Source organism: Corvus kubaryi, unplaced genomic scaffold (assembly GCF_017639235.1).
Source record: "Corvus kubaryi isolate FWS band 111438036 unplaced genomic scaffold, C.kubaryi_AGA036_p1.0 132, whole genome shotgun sequence".
NCBI classification, from domain to species: Eukaryota; Metazoa; Chordata; class Aves; order Passeriformes; family Corvidae; genus Corvus; species Corvus kubaryi.
The window spans coordinates 3516489-3537976 of NW_024580666.1; the positions used below are offsets into that span (position 1 = coordinate 3516489).

Here is a 21488-nt window from a genome sequence, read left to right on the forward strand (position 1 = left end):
GGAAGGAAGGAAGGAAGGAAGGAAGGAAGGAAGGAAGGAAGGAAGGACGGAAGGAAGGAAGGACGGAAGGAAGGAAGGAAGGAAGGACGGAAGGAAGGAAGGAAGGAAGGAAGGAAGGAAGGAAGGAAGGAAGGAAGGGAAGGAAAAGCTTTTATTAAAATTGTCTTTACATAGTATCCCAACGAAACACTGGCTGTGATCAGAGCTATAATGAGTATCTAGTCCTTAGTCAACTTAATTGTTACACATGCAGACTAGACTGCATACAGTAAGGAAAACACTATCTAAAATCTGCTTTAAAAGTTATTTAACCAGAACAAATCATCTGGGAAAGTAAAAATATTTCTAACTGGAAAAATATTTCTCTATAGCTGAGCTAGGCCTCACAGCAAACCTTAATGAATTATTAGTACCTTTATTGTTTTCTTTGGCCCCTGTGCACTATATTTGTAAAAAAAGTCAGTAAAAAAGAGAACAATTGTAAAAAGCAAATATTTTGTACAAAAATACAAAGTTTTAAAAGCTCTTAAAAGTATATTCCATATTATTGATAAGAGTTGGACTATATATATATATTTATATAAAATCTATATATTCGTGTATCTGTATAATTTTCCTACATTTGGGATTTTAGCAAATGAAGCAACTGTTCACACAGTTGCTTTATATGTTTTTCTATATGAGTGACCAACAGTCTTACTCAGATTGATAGAATGTCTTTTCTCAGAAGACACAAGTTGCTTATGGATGTGGTTACTGGCTGGGAAGAAAATCTAAAACAGAATTAGTCCAACACTTTCCTGATGCTGTGGGTCAAAAGGCCTTAAATAATTACAGGATGCTGGAGAAGAGTTACTGCTGAATTCCTTGATGCTTTTAAATCAGTTTTCAGTGCTTGCTTTTTTCTTTTTTCATATTTTTTTTTCGATTTTGGAAGTCAGTGTTGCTCTCTCCCAGGATTTTCTTCTTCTTCATGTAAGTTTCCTTAATATGAAGGTATCCGTAAAGTCACAGCCTATTATACTCCAAGTATTTGCCCTACAGTATGAGAAAAAAAAAAGAAAAACAAAGAGAAAAAAAATCCTGTAAAAAGCCTGTGAAGATTAAACAAATTTCCAAAAAGAAAACTTACAGAGATCAAGGTATGTTAAAAATTTGAGCAGACTCATATTCAGATCCTGTAGGTCCTGGAGGATAAATATTTGTAAACCTTGAAGTTTTCTTAAAATAACAAATGTATGTAGGAAAACCAAGGTAAATTATATTGTTACTTACACACGGTCCTTCAATCTGGACCTCCAAACAGAGTTATACACACAAAGCTTGTTCAGCAGTTTGTTTTGTCTTAGGGGGCTATGGATGGGATGTAATTTTGGCTCTAGCTGACATTTATGTCTGCCTTCACTGAAATTCAGCTGACAAGTTTCCAACTGGAGCAGGCAGGCACCCTTGGCAAAGCAATGTTTAAACAGGTTGTATGGAGGAGATAACGTTTCAGGCAGAGCCCCACCATGAACACAAACAGCAGCTTTGACCACGTTCTGTGATGATGGGGCAGGGCTCTAAGCAGCCATGGGAACCACCTGCCCTCTGCTCCTGCAGAAATGCCTGTGTCAACAGACAGAGATGCCCTGTGGCAAACACCTGGCTGACTGCTGGGCCACATGGGCACTTTATGAGTCCTTCACTCCAGCTGCAACAGATGAGATGCTTATGGCCTGTGGACCCAGCTTCTCAGTCCCATGGGACATCTCCTGGCAGCAATGGGAATTTTAAGATCTCCTTAGCAGTCACCAAGTGCCTCCTATTGCACAAACTTTCAAAACAGAGTCTTTTTGGTTTCTGAAGGCTGGTGCCTGAGCCACCCTAAGGCCACCTTTACTTTGTTGTGTGGCCACTGAGCCTATAAAAACAGCTTCCAGTGTGGGTAGGATCTGGAGCATGTGCCAAATCATGCCCAAAATTTTAGGCATGTGTAAGGCCTACAGGAGATGGTCAAGATGCTGAGCATGCCATGGCTATAGCCAGTTTTGAGGCTGCTTTTTCCAAGTGCAATAAATCCAGCACTTGCATCTGGATCTGACTAGAAGTGCTTCACATGTGATTCCCCCTCTTCCTCAACAAGGCACTGCTGTAGCATTTAGCCAAGATCTCACCTCTAGCTGTAGCACATTTACTATGGGCAAGATGAAATAATCCGACCAAGGGCCTTGCTTACCTTTGTCCATGTCTTTTTCACAAATGAAATTGTTAATATCTTCACAGTAGAAGTCATTCCAGAGCCCAGCATAGATCAACCCGGCGCAATCTTCCCCTGGCCCGTGCCCATGATTCCAGTTATCAGGCTGCCCGATTTTCCAGTTTCTTTCCACCAAAAAGCAAGAGATATGATTGCACAACACAGCACACATGGCAGGTTTTCACCACAAGAAATTAACAAAAACATCATGAGATCTGTTCTGAACGGGAAATTCACATTGAAACAAACAATGCATGACTCTTGCTGAAAATGGAAAACAGATGTATTACAGAGAAGGGAATCTATTTGGCCTCAGGCTGCCAAGACTCAGAGACCTAAATTTAGACCAATGAACTTTATTTTAGTTTCTGAGTGTACATCCACACACAGTGGGAGTGCTCCATGCTCCATGTGGACTGCTCCAAGCCTGCAAAACCTGCACACTGCATTCCTGGTGGCAGATGGGACTGAGAAGAGCCCATGGGCTCAAAGGTACTGCCAAGATGGCAACAGCCTGCCCTTGCTCACTGCAAAGGCACTCAGCCCTCTGACTGTACAAAGGTGGGCATCTTGGGAGGAACAGCAAAAATGAACGTGTTTTAGGGACACAGGCTCAGATGGGAAGGGAATTCTACTGACTTACAAGGAATGCACAGAGTATATTTACAGGCATCTTTTGAGAACATTAGCTTTGATGGCGAAATTGAATGCAGCAAGTAAGAAATCTTACAGCAAGTGTTTCCTCATCCTGTTTTTGTTTAACGAGTGAGAAATGCTTCCAAACTCAGGACTTAAAAGCTCAGTTTTCCTGAAGAAACAGGTTGTTGAGGGGAGCTTGTGATTGCTGGCTGACACAGTCCATGCTCAGCTAAAAAACATGCCTGCCTGACACAGAGTGTCCAACCAGGCACCTGGGAGGACACACAGCTTTCCAGAAGTAATGAAATGCTCCAAAAATCTGTAACTAACAGCTCTGAGGTTACAACAGAGCACCTAAAACCACAGTGTAGTGGAAATCTACTAAAAGCAGTGGCTGAAGTGGGAATCCATCACAGTGCTGCCATAAAGAGGAAGAAAGATGAAAACGGGAAAGGAGGAAAAGAGGAAAATATCATGGCTCATTTGAAATGAATCTGACTTTTCCCATGTTTTTCATCTAAATGAACACCAATGAGATCACAGCTAATCATTTCATAACATCTGACTGACTGTGTAGCCTGTTTTTCTAAAGCACAGCATGCTCAGATCTATAAACTCTTTAGTCTACTCCTCAGTATTAAAAATTTGGGTGGTTGCAATCTGTTCCATTTAGAACAAATTAGGTGTAGCCCTAGGATTCCTGGAGAGCTGCCAATTCAGTTTTCAGCTGGCCAAAGCATAGACGCCCTCATTTCATGCATTTTCCTTATGTTTAATGCTTTCCACTTGGATTTGGGCTCTATCTAAAGACTGGTCATTTTTTATCAGAACGAGTACTCTATTTATAGCCAGTTGTAATGCAAATAAGGAAAATTCAAACCAAAACAGTAAAACTGTCTGTGCTTTCCATCTCAACTTCGTAATAAAAGTCAGGAGCAAACGTTTTGGCAAGAAACACTGCGCTGCGTAGTTATGTGATTCTTTCATTCAACATTCAGTTTTCTTCCTGGCAAGGAAAGGAATCCTTGTGCATGGAGTAGGGAGAGAGAGAAGAAGCCCAGCACCCCCAGTAACAAATTAAATTATTGGCATCTACAACCATCTGGATCCATTGGATAGTTTCAAGATGGTGCTTTTAGAAGTGTTAGCAAGAGTGGTAGCACTGCTTTTTGTTTACGTACGTGTAAACTGGTAAGGACCCATCCAGCCATCTCCATTCATTTTCCTTCTCTGAATCTGTTAGTCCAATCCAGAAGCTGCCTTTCCCAAAAATCTGCCTTTTTATCCATTGCTGTGAAAGAAAGATCTTAGTCCGTAACAAGGATGACAGTCTTTGGAGCCAATAAACTACACTGGTTTCATAAGCCTCTTGTTACCAGAATAAAGAGGGCCAGAGAAATTTTTCTAAGCTGAAGGTATGTTTCAGGAGTTGGCCTTGGGATGTGTTGCCCAGACTAGAATCCCTTGAAGTGTTTGCAATGAGGTAGAGAGAGCTAGGCATGAAAATCAGGTTGACATGAAGTCACAGCTAATGTCTTATAGATACAAATCGAAAAAAACCCAAATAGTAAGCAGTTGTATCTTGACATCCCCACTGCCATGTTGAATAGTATTAAAAATAAAGTTAGATTTATAGTCAGATTAAAAATACTTTTGGGTCACACTAGTCCTGGGCTGCATGTGTCAAATCAGATAATTTAAAATTAAATTGTATTCACTGCTGTAAAAGATACTGATAATATACAAGGCGTAATGGATTCCATCTTTAAAGGTTCAAAACTCCTACAATTCTTAGCAGCTTTTCTGACTGCTCTGTCCTCACCACCTTCAGCATCAGCTCTGCTCACACTGCCCTTCTGCAGATGGAGAAGCTGCTGATCAGGCAGAGGGTGGACAAAATTCTGAGTCAATCAGTGTGTTTACTTCTACTATATGAAGTCATGATGCTCTCAGCTTCCCACTATCTTGTGGTTTCTACATGTTAAACAACTTCAAACTCCCTCCTTGAAAACCAGAAAGAGAAGGCAATTACCTGCTCCTCTTTGTTGTTGATGATAACCAATTGCGATTCTTTCTCTTCACAGAATAACTTTGCCTCTTCAAAAATTTCTCTTTCAACTGAAAAGTAGTAGCACTTTTCTGTATAGTTCTTCCAATGGGGAGAACAACCTGTGGTGTGAATTTTTGGTGTTAAGCCCATTCTTGGTAACTCAGCAGAGCAGTAATAGGATCAGTAATAAATGGAGGAACCCATACCCATCTACAGCATGCAGTATGTTCATGGCTTACCATTAGCCTCGGGTACGGATGTAGGTTCACTCTGTAGTGCCATTGGCGTCCCTGGACCTGGTGGCCCTGGCGGGCCAGGTGGGCCCTTTGGACCGGGCAGCCCAGGGACGCCAGGTAGTCCAGTTAGTCCTCGTGGTCCTGGTAACCCTGGCTGTCCCACAGTTCCTTGCAGGCCTTGAAGTCCTGGTGGGCCTTGAGGTCCTGGTGGACCATCCTTGCCTGGAGGCCCTGGTGGCCCTGGGTCTCCACTTGGTCCAGGCAGACCCGTCTTGCCAGGAGAACCTCTCTGACCTTTGGAGCCAGGCGATCCTCTTGAACCTTTCCCTCCTTTTTCTCCTGGTGGCCCGGCTGGCCCAGGTGGGCCCTTCTCACCTGCAGGTCCCGGTGGTCCAGGCTCTCCTTTCTCTCCTTTCTGTCCTTTTAGGCCAGTGGGGCCAAGAGGACCTTGAGGGCCTCTGTCACCTTTAGGTCCCCTTGGACCAGGAGGGCCTGAAACAATGTAAGCATGCAAAGTGGGGATATGCACAGAAAACAAAACAAAAAGCCCACATGGGGTGGGATTGTTCAATACATCTCAGACCAACACCACTGGATATTTAACAACACAGAAACTGGGTTAACAGCTGTTTTCACCAGTGCTTGTAACAGTGCAGCTGCTTTCCAGGCCCTACATACTGTTGTTCATTCCTTAACCTCCACAAAATACAGGATACAGAAAATACTCTGATCCACCCAGCCATGTGAACTGGACAGTGACACTGTGCCCCAGGTGACCAGCCAAGGTGCCAGTCCCTAAAAGACTCTGTGCACTAGTCTATACTAGTTTATGCACTAGTCCTGTGTGTTGGTGGTCCTGTTTCCTCACTCTGCCACGCTCCCTTCTCCTTCTAGTCTCACCTCTCTGCTCTTAGACCCAGCACTTTTTCTCCTGATCCTGTTTGTTGGTCTTTCAATAATGGGGGGTCAAAAAGAGACAAAATGATGGATAGTGAGCAACAGGCCAACTGTGGGAAAGGCCAGAAATTGCAAATTGGCCAGCTCTAACAAGACAGGGAACAATAACCCATGACAGGAAATGGCAATACTGTGACAGCAATAAACAACAAAACAATTTGGGATTCTGTTCATGGATGAGCAAAACCCTCGTCAATACCTTCCCACCCCCGGCACCAATGTACATAATTCAAACTCCTCCAGAGATAGACTTCCAAGCTGGAATCATTTAGGCCTGGTTGAAATGAGAACAGTTAAGGTTATGGACATATAATCTTGGCTTTAATGCAGCCTTAGTTTATTTGGAGCAATGGATTTATATTTGTGATTGGAGTTTTAGACAGGTTCACATCAGATTGGAAATATGAGTGTTCTTTTCATTTGGGATAATATTTGGCTGGGAGAAACCTCCTAAACCTGATGCTATTTATTTCTGGAGAAAATGAAATATCTCAGGATTAAAAACTAAGCAAAGTAGGATGTTTTCTGGCAGACTAACAACTGGCTTAAAGTGAAATAGCAACTTGTTTTTCAGTAAGGGTGGACCTTTCTGGGAATAGTCCAACATATATTTTTTAGCCATTTCCTCCTTACTGGGGATTGGTTTCTTGAGGTTCCACACCTTCACTCGCTTATTTTAGAAAACTAAATCAAAAGCAGATCCTGTCAGTCAGTCAGACAGAATAAAATTTTGCTAAGTCAGAACCTTCTTTCATAACATCCCCATTTTAGCTATGTAAAAAAAGGCATAGAAAAATTAGTAAGGAAAATTCAAGCTACATGTACATTTCCAAAGTTTAGGATTAGATAATGGAAAACCCCAGGACTCTGGACCAGCATGCACTAACTTCCACAGAACTAAAAAACTAATGCAAGCAGGAATTCAGCACACACACATCATTAGGGAAGCTGCATACCTTGTAGGATAGTGAAGTTCTTGATGAGCTGGCCATGTTTGGAATCCACCAGCTTCATTTCTTCCATGATTACTGACAAATTGGCAACTTCAACATCTAACCTTGACCTTATCAAATCCTGTTGCACCTTGAGAGATGTAGAGTCTATGCGAATATTGGCTAGCGTGCTGTTCATAAAAATCAGCTCATCTGAGTGTTTACTTAAGGTGTCTGTACAAGTTGTCCTGACCTCATTGAGATTGCTTGTCAGCGTCCGTAGGTGATGAGCAGTGTAGCTGATGTTGCTGATGATATTGACTATATCAGTTTCAAAGACCTGGAATCTTTCTTCTAGATGGCTGAATTTGGCAGCAGTTCTGTTTTCATATCCTTTATGCTGTTCCTGGAGATCCTTTAGACTTTGTTCGTTGGCTTGGGCAACTGTGGTGATGTTCTCCATCTGCCCACTGAAGGAGCTGAGCTGATTGTTCATGTCTTCAAGCGTATCATTGTTGGCTTTTGCCATTGCTGAGTTGTTGGCAGCCAAAGACTGTAAATTTTGTACTTTCTCCTTTAGCCAGTCGGTGTCCTTCCGGGCCTGAAGGACAACCTGCTGCAGATTTTGAAAGTCACTCTTGATTCTCGATATAGCCAAGCTTGTGTCTTCCATTGACTTTTGTAGGACACTGATAAGATTTCTTTGCTGTATTTGAGTCAGGTTTAAGTTGTTCAGGTTCATGATGACCACATTGTGAGAATGCACTTGGCTTTGCAGATTTGTTTGTATATTACTTGTGTCTTGTTGAAGATCATTGATATAGCCAGTATATGCTTGAAGAGTCTTATTGACACTGACGATCATGAAAGAGTTACTATCTAAGGCACTTTTCATTTGGTTCTGTCTATCATCTAATATATTTCCAGACTCTTGCAGCTTCTCCAGTGTATCTTTGTTTCTGGTAGTTTTCTCTGCAATGTCATGAAGCTGCTGACGAAGAGCCAGAATGTCAGATCTGAAGCTGGACAGTTCAGTGTTAGTATTCAAGGCTTTTTGTCCAGCCTGGTCATCTGTTGTACAGGAAAAAAAACAAACCAGAAAGGCTTTAGGGTTTTTTTTAAAACACAGTATAAACCAGCACAGAGTATTTTAAGAACAGTCAGGTTGTCAAACTGTTCAACAGAATTTCTATGCTATCTTTTCCAGAAAAGAGAAACCACTGAGCAAAGTTCTACCTCTAAACAGAGAAAAAAAAGCAGAGAGGAATTGATGAAGACCTTGTGTCTTGATGAAGAGAACAAAAAGGTGATTCTGTCATCACAAATGGGAAAAACCACAGTTAGAGCATATGCAGTCAAGTAACACTGTGTTCTGAATGAAAACTGAATGGGAAACAGAATTCAAAACATTAAACAGGTATCAGCAAGTGTAGATTTTAAAGCTACAACTGGATTTTGCTGAAAGCTCAGAAGTTTTTTTTATCTGTTCATGTTTTCTTCCTTCTTTTCACTGCAGGTACAATACCTTCATTGTGATTTAGTACATGTAACTCCAATTTTTTAAATCTTGGGTTTAGTTTTACGTAAGTTTTAAAACAATCTGAGTTAGAGACAAAAGCTTTGCCAGCAGGCTACTTCAGATATATCAGGATAAGATATATTTCTGGTTTTCTCTCTAATACATTACTATTGCTTTTAATGACATTTATTTTTCCATTATTGTTTCCTCATGTTCTGAGTTTGAGGAAGGCAAAACCTTTAATCTTTGAGAAACATCTCTGCTTGTGCTTACATTGCCCTATGGAATACTTCTGGAAGCTTGTCTGAGTATGATAAAGCATTTGAGATTGCACAGCCTATCATCCAGGACAGAGAAGCCAAGGAAATAAGCAGTCAACACTTGCTTTCAGGGAAGACTCCCTTGCTTGACCTCAATCACTTCACTAGCCTGCTCACAGTCCATTTATTTTTGTCCTCATCTAAGTGTAGCTATATTTATGAATTACACAGTCTGAAGTCCATAATTTCAGATTATGCTAAGAGAGAGCAGTATGGTTTTTATAAATTACAGTGAATACAGCTGTGTATGGAGCTTTGTTTGGTGTGATTGAATGAGTCATGATGGCAAATGTCAAATGATGGCTTGTGAGACTTCAGCCTGAAGTGTTTATGGAGTCTTTTGTGGACGGACATCTTCCTGAGCACAGTTCCTCTCCCTGCTGCTTGTCTCACTCCCAGATCTTCTCAGCTCTGACTCTATGTTTACCTCTTGGCTATAGCTCAAATTCTACTGTGTTCCTCACACAGCTCTGACAACTGCCAGGTCCACATGCAGCTAATCCCTGAAGGCCTGTCTTCCATTCACCACACGCTGTTATCCTTCTGGCCCTACAGCTGTTCTCTTACCTTTGTGTCCCCTACTCAAACTGCCCCAGAACTTTCCTAACTGCCTCCATGGCAAAGCCACTTAAATGGGAACTGATGATCCTGAGCATCTCACTGAGCATCCACCCAGCAAGTGTGTAAAAATGTGTGGTCATGAATGAAGCAAAGGTACTCCAAGTTGTGAAAATTTAAACAGCTTGATATAATAACCCACATAGAAGCCAAGTGTAACACTTCTGTAGATGTGCCAGTAAGAGAACATCACACTGAATTACCCCATGTCTTTGAACTAAATGCAATGTGCAAATACTTTGGAAGCCAGCTTCTTTTGGGGGGAAAAAAGTTGTAAAAATTTATAATCAAGCTGTAAGCACGTAAGTTTTCCTAGAAACGCACGTCTCAATATATGGTTTATGAAACTAGACAAAATTTATTTCAAGAATCACATGCATGTATGTGTATATTAATACTTCTACAATAAAAACTGTATGTCTGTGGCCAGGAAGAAAGGTAAAAATGTACACTTAGAGAGTAGAATCGTTATCCATGATTTTTTTTTACATCTTCCTGCAAATTGAAAACTTTGATAGCACTTGGGAAATCCAAACATATAACAATCTTATGTCCTGTATTCCCTTACGTCCTGTATTCCCTGAGATGATCAAGAAACATTTTGTGGAAGTAATCCACTCCCCTCAGACATAAGAATTTTGAATAGCTGATTATTTGTGTACCTTGTAAAATGGCCTTCAGTTTTGAATCTTAATTGCTAAAACACCATCAAGATGACTGGGTGACAGATTCTCATTTTATGTAGAATCCCTTGTGCTGTGGAACAGCTTCTGCTATGTTTTCTATCTCTACTTCAGAGAAGGTTCTCTCCTGAGGACAACATTTAAGTGTCTGTTTATTTAAGTAGAAATGCTTTCAGAGTGAGTTCAGTGGAAATTGTAAATTTTGAAGTATTCTTAAAATGCTCTCCTAAGTAGAGCTGATCTGAACTCATTTTAAGGACTTTACCAAGTATTTGAGAAACTGGTAGAAGTGCTGTATCTTGTCATGGGCAGAGATTTTTCAGACACATTTCCTGCCTCCATCTGCCAGGAGAACACCCCAGATCCATAACACAAAGGGGCTTTGCTTGTGTGTAGATTACCTAATTTCTTCAGATCACTCTCCACTTCTGTGAGCTTTTCTGTGTATCTTCTGTGGGACGTTTCCAGGCCACCTGTCACATTGTCCATTTTTTCTACAACTAGGGGAAAGAGAACAGTATGTTATGGAAAGGAGAAAAGGGAAATGATTTTAAAAGTCTAGTAAACACTAAAGCATACAAAACCTCACACCACTACCATCAAACAGTAAAAAAAGAAAACACCTTAAAATTGCCTTGCTTGTCATTACACTCTGCTGCTGCTCTGTGAAATGTTGGAAGGATGAGCTCCTACTTGCTGGTGGACCCAGAACTCTTCCACTTCTTCAGTCTGCCAGCAGTCCCTAGACATTTTCTTTTGCCCATGAGCAATCTCTCTCCTGAATGAGGAAATCCCTCTTTGTGGGTTTTCCTCATGAACAAAGTCCTTTTCTTTTAACAGTATTTCCACACTTCAAGCACAGTGCTGTGGCAAAGGCAACCTAATTGTTAAAGGCTCAGACATGTGAAAAGAAGACTTCCTTTAATTTTGTTATGAGCCATTTCTCCTTAAAAAGAACTTCTTTTTCTTGTGCCTTTTCATCATTAAAAGTTGCCACCTGGATAGCAAACTTAGGACTGAGATAGTGAGATAGTAACTACTAAACATTTTGGGGGGTTTAAACATATTGATAATGGTACAGATCACTCAAAACAGTCTTGAAACGATTCTGTCTTGTTAAGATTGAAAGGATGGTCATTCAGGAAGCGCAGATTTATGACTGATCTGCAATTTATTTTTAATGCCTGAGTACTTGTCGCTGAGACATTCAATTATTTGATGAAATTAATATGGGAATGGAAAAAGCAGAGCAACAAATAAACAGCCCGGGGTGGCTTCCAGTGGCAAAAATGTGAAATGCTTGCAAGGTTAGAGGTGAAAGCCTACAGCTTTCACACCAAACCTTGTCTAATAGCCTTTTGTCTTCAAGCCACAACCAGGGGTAGAAATTGCTTCTCATCATGAGATTATTTAGTCCTTTTGCTACACTGGGAGCAGAATGGGTCTGTAACAACCCTGGGAGAGGCTACATGATTTATTGAGCCAGCTCCCTCTTTCAAACAGTAGAAATAGTGTTTCCCATGTTTTGCAACATGTTTTGTAAACCTGTGTGGGGTAGGGGGTTCCACTCTTTCTGTCTGTGAAATGATCTGCAGCTTGGAAAGAGTCTCATAGAAGTTGTTGCTATGTAAAGATTTGGGTTTTCACAAGAAGTGAAATTTAAGGATCTTTTGTGGCTCATAAGCAACCACATGAATCCCAGACCTTTACAGTGTAGTCCATCAGGTGCTTCTTCTTTATTAACTTTTACCTTTGTTTTTCTGATTCTGGGTACCACAGTTACACAGAAGGCTTTTACTGCTTCCCAAAAACCAACAGGAGAAAAAACAGACCAAGACTATCTGATGCAATGGCACTAAGGTGAATGAAGTTACAACTGGAGAAAAGTCTCAGGGTCTTCAGAGAGACCAGACGTCCTTTGGTGAATTACCTGCCTGCTCCATTCTAGGCTGCTAAAAAGGCAGTAAAACAGAGACTTTACTGTGTGTGCAAAGTCAGAGTGTGGCTTTCTGTAGTTGAGATGATGACAGATCGCTTGCTAAACACCAGACCCAGGCTACAATAATGGCTTTGTTTTTTCAGAGGGACAGTTGCTCAATACCTTCTGCTTTAGAAAGAATTCTTCTCCCCATCATAGCACTAATTTTTCTCTGGTTCTTCTGCCCATTAAAGTTGTCAAAAGGCTGTATGCCATTTTTCCTAAATAAAACCAGAGTTGATTCTCTGTTTGTCCTACCCAGCTGTATTCCAGGCTGGAGCCCCGATCAGCAAAGGTCCTTCAGCTACTTCTGACACTCCGCTGATGCATGTATACACCAATGTATCACATGCAGTGAGCGTGAGGACCATACTTGGCTTTTCCTTCTGGCTCTTGGCAGCTCCTTGTTCAGTCTGTGGTGTTCTCCTTTGGCTACAGATAGTCAGTGTGAAGGGCATGGCTCACTCTGGGCATTTAGAGGGACCTGATGAAATCATCTGCATTTAAAAAAGCAGGCCTAATTCAAGTGTTTCTGCTGAACCTGTGCCTTGACTAGCAATGTCACATCACCTACGGCTCTTGTTAATTCAGATTTAGTGTAATATTCAACTGTTTTCCCCAGTTATGCAACACACTTGGAGTCAGCAAATAAATATATATTATCAGTAATTAAATGAAAAATGTAATTTCTTCTTTTTGCTGTCCAAATGAATACCAGTTTGTACTTCAGATCTGAAGTCTGTAAAACTCAGATTTTATACTATCACATAACAAGTATGTTTTCATACACTGAAAATGTATGAATGAAATCTAACACTGGAAACTTGGGTTAAAATATCACCCTGAAGAGTCCAAAGCAAATGAAAACAGTAGTAATCCTATCAATAAGTAGTTGTCTGGCAGTTAGATGAGACTGAACAGTAGTAATTATACAACAGCATATGGTATTTTCATTGCTCAAAGTGAAAAAAAACCCAAACCACCCAACTCCAGCATCAGAAACAGAAGAGGTCTCTGCAAACGTGACTGCAGTGTTAGCTCAAGGCCTAAGCTGCCATCCCATAGATACAAACCAATGCATGTATTTGCTTTATACGGGGGTGGGATCTTAGCCTCCATGGTCAAACAAATCATGGGTCTGGGGAACTTGATCCCCTGCCCAAACTCCTTCCCAAAGCAAGTTGTAGCTTATTTCCTTTTCTTGCTACTGCCCTGCAAGTGGAAAGGATGAACTTGGGAGAGAATGAGTAGAGAGAGGCCAATGTTGGGTTTTGCTGCTCTTGATGTCAAAATAGGTCGTATGGACCGATGTCCTGTTACTGGGAATGCCTTTCCTTCCCTGATAGCAGCTCCCACCACCATCTCCGGATGGAGCCTTCAGTGGTAGGTGAGCACGTGGAACACTCTCAGAAGTGAAAGTCAGCATCTAGTGAGTGCCCCAGGCTTGAATAGCCACTTTCCACTTTCTCCAGAAAAAGGCAAAGCAGGCAGAGCATCTGTACTATCCCTCACAAAAGGCCACTCTGCTGCTCCCAACAATCTGCCTGCTCTTAAAAAGGCAAAGTTGAGTATGTCCTAAACTTGTTTTTGGTTAGCTTCACCTTAATTCACAGCTTGGTCTCTCTGCATTGTCATCTCAATTTCTGACAAGGTCACAGTGGAAAATGTGGTGAAGATCCTCTAAAGGAAGCCAAAATTTCAAGAAGTTGCTGACCAGAACAGTGAGGACTGTCTGCATCTAAGCCACTATGACAAAATGTGCCATCTCACCAGGATGTGCTGGCCCCAGGTAATGGCAGGCAAACTATGTCTGGGAGACAGATAAAAGAAGTAGATTAAAGTCATGGTGGGCATTACTCAAGAAACTTAAAAACAAGGACTAGAGAATAAAAACTACCAGAAATTCAAGCTGCAAGCACTCCCTTACTGGAACAGGAAGATCATTCATCTTCAGTAGACTAATCTGAGACTGGTTGGTGCCAGAAAAATTATAACTTTGTATTTTTCATTTAGTTTAATAAAGTATGTGCAAAAAACTACAGATTTCTTTATTAATGTTTTAAACAATAATTTGTCTTCTGAAAGCAGAAGAATAGTAAACCTGCCTTGTTATTCCTTCATGTTTTGTTTCCTTGTTATTCATGTTTTGGTTTCAGGTTTCTCCAACATACTATGTAATTTTTACCACTAGTTTGCAGGTTTGTTCTGTGTTGACTTTGCCTCCCATTGAGTTACTTTTTTGCTTGCCATATTTAATCCAGTGATTAGTAGTTTTAATGTTTTAAATCACAAAGGATATCTAAATGCAGTGTAGGAAATGAAAGTTTTAAAAGTAGTTTTGGGCTTTATAAACATTAAGTGTGGAGGCAAATTTAATGGAAACTTAGCTAGGAGACTAAAAGAATCCCTGATGCCAGCAGAATTCCTTCTTTCAGTGTAATATTGCAGTAAAATAGACAAGCCAAACTCTGATGTAAAGAGGAGAGTTCAAGAACTCTATCCTTTTAGTCTGAGTTTTGTTCCTTCTATAAGGCCTAATTTCTTCTTAACAATCAAAAATATTGCAGTAATTCATTTGAATATATACAGTCAGCTGGGGTTTTACCTATCTTATGTTTTACCTGCAAATTAGCACATAGGCACCGTGAAGACAAAGCCCTTAAACTGCAGGTACAAAGCGCAAAATTAATGCCTGACATATGACCATTTGTTCCTTGGTGTTACAGAAGGAATACCTTGAATTCAACAAGACCAACAAGACTTTTGTCTGTTTGCCTCTTTCCCTTAGCATTCAAATGTTGCAGTCACCAAGATGGTGAGCAGTGGAGCAGTGGTCACCAAAATGTCTTAGGGTCTGTGAGCAAGATATGCATTATCCACCTTCCTACAATCCTTTTAACATTTATTTGTGGAAGAGAGATTATTTTGTCCTTCCCCTGGATAGCTGTGATTTGGTACTGCTAAGACAGAAAGACTCATCCCTGGTGAGTGACTGCTCATTCACAGAAAGTTTAGAAATGAGTGAAGCAAAGATTGAGCATCAAGAAGAGAGCAAAGCCTGGGGAAAAGATGGTGCTAGGGGCCCCCATGGAGAAAGAAGCTTGAAAACTAGATTGAAATGAGGAAGACAAACTCCTTCTCCCAAAGTCTTGGACAGTTTCCTTATTGCTACTGCTTCCTCCACACATGCAATCATTTGCCAAAGCAAAATAAAGAGCAGTAGTCCCTCCAACTTGATACGCTGATTCTGATGCTGAGTGAGGTCTGACTCTTCTGGTAAGCCCCAGAACTGACAGTCTTATTTAAAACTCTTGAGGGAAATTCTGCTAAATCCCAGTCATTTAGTGGCTGAGTTAAGTCTGGAAAGATCCCATTCTCATCTGATGTAAGCAGATCTCTGCAGCTTTATGTCTACAAAAGGCCTCCACTAATCCATATGACCAAATGATCTATTTATAGATCAAGAACAAATTTTTGAATCCTGGAAGGTTTTTTGTCCCTCAAAACCTGACTTCCAGAGACCAGTTACTTCAGGAGATGTATTCACAAAGATTTACTGCATTTTTTTACATTTGATGTTAATTTGCCACATTCTGTCTGCTTTATCATGAAACAGGATTATCTAAGTCTCTCTATCTGTTCCTCACATCGTCTCTTCTCTCTGGGTAAATCTTCCATCTAAACCAAATAGTTTTAATTCTCTCCCACTCAAAACTGTGCCAAATCCTCTTAAATAATTATTTATCCTTTCTATTTCTACAATTTCCTTTTTTTTCCCTGGCAAAGGACCAGAGGTGATGTCAGCTCTGCAATGAGTGCAGCTGTTGGCGGCACAGGACGCACTGCATGCTAATCACATGAATATTTACCCAGCTCCTTGGAGGGGTTTTGAAGCTACTCTCAGAGCCATACTCAGACAGGTAGTTTAGAGTTAGTTTGGTTTTCTCTGCAGCAAGCTGTGATGTCCTGTTATAATGCTCACAATGATGTTGTTCACTTTCTTTTTCTTACCAGAAATCCACACCTTATTTATTTATTATAGCTGCACAATAAGCAGGTATTTACATCAGAGCATTTCTAAAAATGCCTAAGTGGCTACATTTAATTAGTGATAAGAATTTATGGGAATTTTAAGCCATGTTTCCCAATGTGCCCAACCAATGACTTGCATAAATGAAATTCTCTCCATTACTGGGTTGCTTAACTACCAGAATCTTTGAAATTACTGTTAAAAACATCTAAGTGTCTTTGTTCATCACAATTATTTTGGATAGGCAATACATTGAGACATCCTGGTTAAATTTTTCTTCTTCCAGATATTTAAAATTAATATTGATACTACAGTTTGTTCCCGTGCTAAGTATTCTATTAGTAAGATATTCCTGTCTGCTGCACATGTTACACAGCTTTGAATCTTCCAGTACTCCTTCTTGGTGAAGGAATGATCATTTTGTTTTAACTTTTCTTTCAAATGTCTAATGTAGTTTCAAAATTTCATACTAATTTGAAAGTGAAATTCTAAGGTTGCAGTTTGTTGTTATGTATGTACAAAAAGCCAACATTGCCCAAGTACTGATATTTAGGCTAAAATATGACAAATTGCCTGGCTAGCTAGTAAGCAACAATACGCTTGGATGCTTGTCTGAAAGTGAAATGTTGGTCTCAATGCATACATACCTTTGTATCCCAGAATGGCTACTGTGATTGTTAACAGGGCACATAAAATATATAGTAAGATGATGGAGAACTTCAGTGCCCAGTTATTTTTACACTTGGTACATTGGCTCCCTTCCTGAATACCTGCAAAAGAAGATTTAAAGTAATTTAAAACAATGGCAAAGAACACATTGCTGGGTTTAGCTCCCCATTTCCTTTCCTCTGTTTTCTAAAGAGCAAATTATTTATGTAAGCAGATGATGTTTACATATGGGGTGCCTATTTGCCTAAGCTGCCAGGACAAACTTCAAGGTGGTTAAAACATCAGCTCAGTGAAACAATCACTTTGGGATTTTAGCATGTGTAAGAGAAGTAGGTTCTGCTTCACTGGAAAACCTCTGGCTTTCCTGAGAGATGGCTATTTTCTGATTGTGCTAACAAGACTATGGTGAGCTTTGGAAATAAAACCTTTATTAGCATCTCCTCTGTCAGGCATCACACTGCAGAAGCTCTTTCTTAGCATTTGGTATCTCTGTGGGGGCAATAGGACACAATAAATGCTCTGGCAGAAGGAAAACACAGAAATAAAATAGCACTGTGTAAACCTGGTAGGAGTACTAGTTCTGCTTTGTAGCAATTACCGCAGATAGTTACCATGCAAACACTTTCTTTCCATAATGAGAGAGACTTTTTGCATATTTTTGGGGGATGTTGGAGAACACTATTTCCACAGAAAAGAAGGGGTGCTTTACTGATAGAGCCATTGGTACATCCACAGAAAAAATGCTGGTGAATTTCTCTTTGTGGACAAGCTTGAGAAAAAGGGCCTCAAGCTGATGAGTGAAAACAGAGCTTTACTATTTTATATTTGAGCGTTTTTGCAGAATGGCTTGCTAGCTTTGAGTCTATTAGGGAAGCAATTTTTCCTCTTTTGTGCTCCTTGGGAACAACTCAAGAGCATTGGAAGCATTGATTATTAATCAGAAGCACAAGTGTGTAAAAACCTGAAAACTGGGCCAATGTACTGAAACAAATGGGTGGGATTTGTCCGCCTTTCCAAGGTGCGTTAAGCAGGCCGGGATTAATGTAATTTTCTGTGTCTGTCAGAAAATGCATTTCTTTGATATTTCACTCTATTTGTGTACTATTAGGGGAGTCCCACAGGAAAGCTTTAAGCTCTAATAAATTCTATGTACCAGATTACTTAACTAATCAAAACTTGCTCTGTAGCTTTTTATGAGCAACTTATATTTCCCCCAAGGCCTAACGCACAGATGATTTTACTTTTCCAAACTCATGACCTTCTGCAGAGTGGTTTTTTATTTCTCATTTTTTTAAGAGAAAAGCACGGGCCACTTCCCCTGGGTTAATGGAGGGTGGGTGACCAACATAATGAGTTAAGTCAACTGCATTTCTCTCTCCAGTGACATTTTCCAACGACTTCCTTTAAACCTAAGGTACTTGAAGGAGGAAGGATTACCATATTGGAGCAACTCAGGAAGAGGATTTATACATAGTTTATTTGACAAGGCATTTTCTTCAATTCCCTCTGCACATATACTTGCTGTGGCTAAGGCAGAAATGCGTCTTTTGCAGGTCTTTTCCACATCACATCATCACACATTTTTCCTAAACTCTTCAGGTGTGACATCACATTCTGTTGCCATGTGATGAAAGTGATGTCATAGATCTGGGTTCCTTGGGGTTTAGGCATAAGACCAGTTGGGAACATCTGGTTCTTTTTTCAGGAGCATTATGGGAAAATGAGACAAAGGCTTGTAAGCATAAACTCAAGAACAGAAATTCCAGAGGGTAAAGGCTTCTCTCCTGCCTGTGAGCTGGGAAGGGAGGGAGCTGGCACAGAGACAGGCAGTTGCACAACCTATTTATTGGTGACTTGGATTTGGAAGGGTGGTAACTCCTGCACCACAAAAGAAAAGGTGAAGGGTCCATAATTCAGTAGTCAGGTTTGCTTATGGATCCTGATACGTGAGCTGACTTGCTTTCTTTGCAAGTGTCAAGGAGTTTGATGGTGAGGGAGCTCGAATTGCTGAAAAAGCAGGAAAGGGAAAGTGCAGTTTCTAAAGGTTTGCAATAGGTATTCAGAGACTGACATTATTTCACAGTGGGAACTCGGTGTTGTCTGGACCACCATTTTTCTGGTCTTTGCTGGTACTAATGAGCTCACTGAGCCCCTGTGTCCTAAATACGAGGTTCCTTCCCCAAAGGGTTTAAAATTCAGATTCCAATTTGGTTGTCTTTGAAAGTCCCACATATCCAAAAACAAGCTGGGGGGCGGGAAGGGCAAATCTCACATCACATTCACTTTCTAAATCGGCAGATAACAGGAAGCTTGATCCTCCTTATTTTAAAGTTAATTGAGGCAGGCCTAGATCCCTATCTGGGAAGAATGATGGACTGCAGACATACAAAACACAGAGAAAGGCAGAAGTAAAAACAAAGCCTTTGGCAGCAATTGCACTAAGTTAAGTTTCACTTGATAACTGTCTCATATTAAGATTACTCATTTTATGACATGACCTGCTTTCTGTCACTGTACTCTGGCTTCCTGGGTAGTGTAACGAGCTGAAACTTCACCGATGTCACTGGACGTACTACAGTTCAGCATCAAGCATCATGTATGTTCCAGTGCTTCATAGAGATCTAGTTTCACTTGTCTCAGCCCTCTCTACCTCTGGTTCAATAAAACAGCACTTCAGCTTTTTGGAACTTTTAGTTTCAGTGTATTTCAAACTGACATCAGAGCAGCACCCCAACAAAAGCCAGACCTTTCCATCCTGTAACAGTCCAGCACGGTTGGTATCAATAACACAGGCACATCATACTAAAACCATCATACAGGCTGGAGTGATTCCATTAACTGAGCTGGCCTGCAACTGTGTATTGCATTCCTTGCTGGGGCTTTCTGCCTGTCAGCCTAAAACTACATCTGATTGCCAATGAACCCCTGCTACCCTCATCTAACATGACCTGTGTCCAGGACTGGAGTGAAAAGCCAGGGAGCTCTAACAGGCTCCCTTGTTTTCTTTCACCTAGGATGCAGTAAAGTCTTTCAGAGCAATTAAATTTGCTCTTTATTGCAAATATGTAGTGCTTAAGTCTGCTGCTAGTAACACCTGATTTTCTAGTTTACTAAACATATAAAAACTACCACAAAATACCAAAGATATAGGTACCCCTTGAAGAAAAAATTTGGAAGCCTCAGTCTGATGTCCGAGCAGTTAAATAATATCAGGTTATATGCAAAGGCAAAAGGCAGGAATGCAACCCTCTCCACACAGGGACAAACTACAGCATAATCAGGGCTCCCCAACCTCACACCCTGCACACACCCTGACTTCAACTTGCCACGTTGTTCTTCCCCACTACCTCGCTTAAGGATCATGGCCAAAAAAGATTGTTCTGATACAGAAGATGCATTTAGTCCATGTTGTGAGGACACATTTTTATTGAAAGATTGTTCTGAAAAGATGTGACAGCCAAAACATTAAGCAACAACAAATGGGAGACAATTAAAAATGCTTGCTGTGATACACAAAACTCAGCAGGTTGGCATAAAATCATGAAGGTTTACCACAAAAGCTGAGAGTTGAGGCTAGCCTGAGCCCAGGCTCAGGCTTTAAATTTAAATTTAATTTATCCACTAGACTGCTTTCTGTCATGGCTTACACAAAATGCAGGGTTCTTCCAGGAGATGTATCACATCTCATCTAGAAAGCTGTAGACTAAATGGACAGGGAAAGACCCTACACACCCAATATCATTGACAGAACAAATGTAAAGCCTCCAAAAGGCCATTCTCAGCTGAAGTCAGCTCTTCTCCATTTGTTAGTGATGCTCCTAGTGCAGCACACTCCTCTCTGTGTCCTGTACATGTGTTTTCAGTGTTGGTCTGCTCCCAGAGATTTGTCACTGACTTCCAAACTCAGGGAGCCAGGGTGACTTCCGCATGACGTGCATTGCTCACTGCCGATTTGATCAATGTTTAATAATTATCAGATGGGACACAATGTGCCTCATTTCACTGGACACATGCTTTTTTCCATTCCTTTCCCTGACTTATTTTAATAAGAGCCCTGGTTTTTCTGCCTCACTGTTGGGAAGACATCTGGCCAAACAGACAGCAGCTTAGTACAAAGAGATCCTGCTGGCTCACATGCTTTGGGGACCCCCTTCTCTGCAAACCAAAATGGTCACAAAAAAATATGCAAGTGAGACATCCCCCTGTTACCAGGCTTTGTAGTATTTGTTTTTATAGCATTGCATTCCAGTGACTGAAGTCTTTGTTCTCATGCAGGGGGTATACATCTGCAGATTCCTTTTGGGCTCCGAGAAGAGGTTTTGCTGAACGAAGAGCTGGGCTTTTGGGTTTTTGTTTGTTTGGGGGAATTTTGTTGTTGTTGTTGTTTTGTTCCATGGTTTTAATGGGAGAAAAAATATCTTTGCTCTTTGTAACCGCCTTACAAAATGCCTGACTCCTCAACTGTATTATGCTTCAGGAGCACATCTTTGAACACTGGAAAATGACATGCACACACATTTTTTTTCCTGAGTATTTCTTTTGGAAGTATTTGCCTCTGTGTTCTTTTCTTGGCTCTGGCTGCAGGATCATAGGTGGCCTCATAATATTTCTGCTAGCA

General features: G+C 40.8%; 1 protein-coding gene across 1 annotated transcript in view; it reads right to left on the reverse strand.

Annotated features, from left to right (window-relative positions):
• Positions 1 to 926: 926 nt before the first annotated feature.
• COLEC12 (collectin subfamily member 12) overlaps positions 927 to 21488 on the reverse strand; it is a 99645-nt gene continuing 79083 nt past the window's right edge. Inside the window, exons 3-10 of the mRNA XM_042030229.1 lie at positions 16849 to 16971; positions 10595 to 10693; positions 7078 to 8124; positions 5168 to 5656; positions 4911 to 5047; positions 4060 to 4169; positions 2219 to 2364; positions 927 to 1038 (exon numbers count right to left, since the gene is read on the reverse strand). Coding sequence (XP_041886163.1) covers positions 1019 to 1038; positions 2219 to 2364; positions 4060 to 4169; positions 4911 to 5047; positions 5168 to 5656; positions 7078 to 8124; positions 10595 to 10693; positions 16849 to 16971 — 2171 coding nt within the window. The 3' untranslated portion in view covers positions 927 to 1018. The remainder of the gene's footprint in view (positions 1039 to 2218; positions 2365 to 4059; positions 4170 to 4910; positions 5048 to 5167; positions 5657 to 7077; positions 8125 to 10594; positions 10694 to 16848; positions 16972 to 21488) is intronic.